This window comes from Antrostomus carolinensis, unplaced genomic scaffold (genome assembly GCF_000700745.2).
Source record: "Antrostomus carolinensis isolate BGI_N321 unplaced genomic scaffold, ASM70074v2 scaffold14251, whole genome shotgun sequence".
Taxonomy (NCBI): domain Eukaryota; kingdom Metazoa; phylum Chordata; class Aves; order Caprimulgiformes; family Caprimulgidae; genus Antrostomus; species Antrostomus carolinensis.
The window spans coordinates 29-2,302 of NW_010294972.1; the positions used below are offsets into that span (position 1 = coordinate 29).

At 44.5% G+C, this 2,274-nt stretch overlaps 1 protein-coding gene across 1 annotated transcript in view; it reads right to left on the reverse strand.

Annotated features, from left to right (window-relative positions):
- Positions 1-244: 244 nt before the first annotated feature.
- EIF3A (eukaryotic translation initiation factor 3 subunit A) overlaps positions 245-2,274 on the reverse strand; it is a gene marked incomplete at its 3' end in the record, with an annotated part of 29,413 nt that continues 27,383 nt past the window's right edge. Inside the window, 2 exon segments of the mRNA XM_029087437.1 lie at positions 245-419; positions 1,738-2,258. Coding sequence (XP_028943270.1) covers positions 245-419; positions 1,738-2,258 — 696 coding nt within the window.

Here is a 2,274-nt window from a genome sequence, read left to right on the forward strand (position 1 = left end):
GAGCAGTAAAGCATTTTGGGATTCCTTCTGTAAACAGTTAATGTCATCTTAAAAAAGAACAACCCAAACAGCCCTCAAAATGCCACTATCTGCTTACTGCCATAAAATGCTTAACTTCATACAAACCAACCGCTGTTCCTTTCACCAGGCAATGGCATCCAATTTCTTTATCAGCAAGGCAAACTGGTTTGGTTTTTTTTTTTAGCAGAAATATTCTAGAAGTATTTAAAGGGAGAAGTCAAACCTGGGACGCCTGAAACGATCATCTCGATCAAAATCTCTCTCTCTGTCAAATTCACGGTCTTTCTCATTTTCATCACGATCTTTGTCTCGATCCCATTCGCGGTCTCCTGGGGGTCTGGAGTCTCGGGGAGGCCCCCAGCTGTCCTCTCGAGCCTTTTCCCGTTCTCTCCATCCCCCTATAAGAAAGAAACACAAAGGAATGTGTGTCTGACCTCTGATCTCTCTGTAGACAAAGAATCCTTTACTTCTCTCACACAGAAACTGGTTGTTCAAGTTTTGGTCCCTGAGGATCCAACTCAAGATGCTTGTAAAAAGCGCAGGTTGAGTGGGAGCCACAGACAAAGCGCTGCAGAAACTGCTGGACATGAAGACAGGGATATGTCAGGACTGCCTGCCTGTAGCAGTTCAGCAGAGCTCATTATACCCTGCAGTTTTCAGTCAGAAACCACAAACTCCTCACAAGTCTCATGAAAAACAAGGGCAGGAAGAAGTAAAGGGGGTGGGTAGCTCCAGACAGCAGATTCCTTTGTGAAAATGTACAAGTGAGGATATTTTAGGCAAGGAAATTTTGATGAATGTACTGCTTTTTAAATCACCACTTTAAAATACAACTATGGCTTACAGTGCATCCTGCAGTATTAGCTATTTATGAATGGGAGTTCTTTATTATGCAGCCTGCTTTTTCCTTGAATAGGAAAAAGGTGAAAGCTTCTAGGAGTGCAAGTATTGAGATTTATGTTCACTTTGCAACAGGTCTGGATTGCAGAATTAGTGCCTACTTTATAAAATTATGTGGCACCTAAATCTGCATTAAAAAAACTCAAAACAAATCAGGAAATCAAAATCATATCTAACATTTAAACATCATCAAAAGTTCTGAAAAAAAATCAGAAAGAGTTGCAATAGTCACCATCAACAAGACTTGAGGCTAGAAACAAACTATACAAGAATAGGATAATTCAAGTTGTAAGGGACCTCAGAAGGTCATCGAGTCCAAAATCCTGCTCAAAGCAGGATTTTCAAGAAAGGTAGATAAAAAAGGCAAAAAAGGAACAGTAAAAATAGGACTATCTTTGTACACATTAAAAAAAAAAAAAGCTTATCAAAACCAGACCCACTTGAATGATGTATCAAAATCCTCCTTAGGAGGTTAATTTCAGACATATAAATGGGGCGAGGAAAGAGAGGGAGGTGTGCCAAGCTAGTGAGAATGTTTCTCTCCCAGAGCATTCAACTTGTTTTGCACACAGGGAAATTACCAGCGTTACTATGTGACCTTTAGGTATCTCCCAGGCAAGCAACAGACACTGCTGCATTTTTTAATTCAACCAAATTAAAAGGTTTAATTATACTAAGTAAAGGAATGTCCGCATTAGCCAAATTAATCCAGATGTTTTCAGAGTTGATTCTCCCATCTCTGGCAGCAAGTACGTCACATCCATTACATACTAGGTTAACTCACCCTTTGGAGGTTAAATTATTATTATATTTTACCTGGTTTACCAAATGGTCTCCAAGGACCTGGCCTTGAATCATCACCACTACGCCATGGACCCCTGTCGTCATCTCGTCTGGAGAGCCTGTCATCGTCTGCATTACGCCATGGTCCCCTGTCATCATCACGCCTTGACATCCTGTCGTCATCCATCCCCCGCCTGGGACCTCTGTCATCATCCATCGCCCTCCTGGGACCTCTGTCGTCATCCATCGCCCTCCTGGGACCTCTGTCATCATCCATCCCCCGCCTGGGACCTCTGTCGTCATCTGCAGCACGCCAGCTGCCCCGGTCATCATCCAGCGCACGCCTGGGTGGCCTGTCATCATCCAAAGCCCGTCTGGGTGGTCTGTCGTCATCCATTCCACGCCTGGGACCTCTGTCATCATCTGCTGCACGCCAACTGCCTCTGTCATCGTCCAAGCCGCGCCTGGGTGGCCTGTCCTCATCCAAAGCCCGTCTGGGTGGCCTGTCATCATCCATTCCACGCCTGGGACCCCTGTCATCATCCATTCCACGCCTGGGACCTCTGTCGT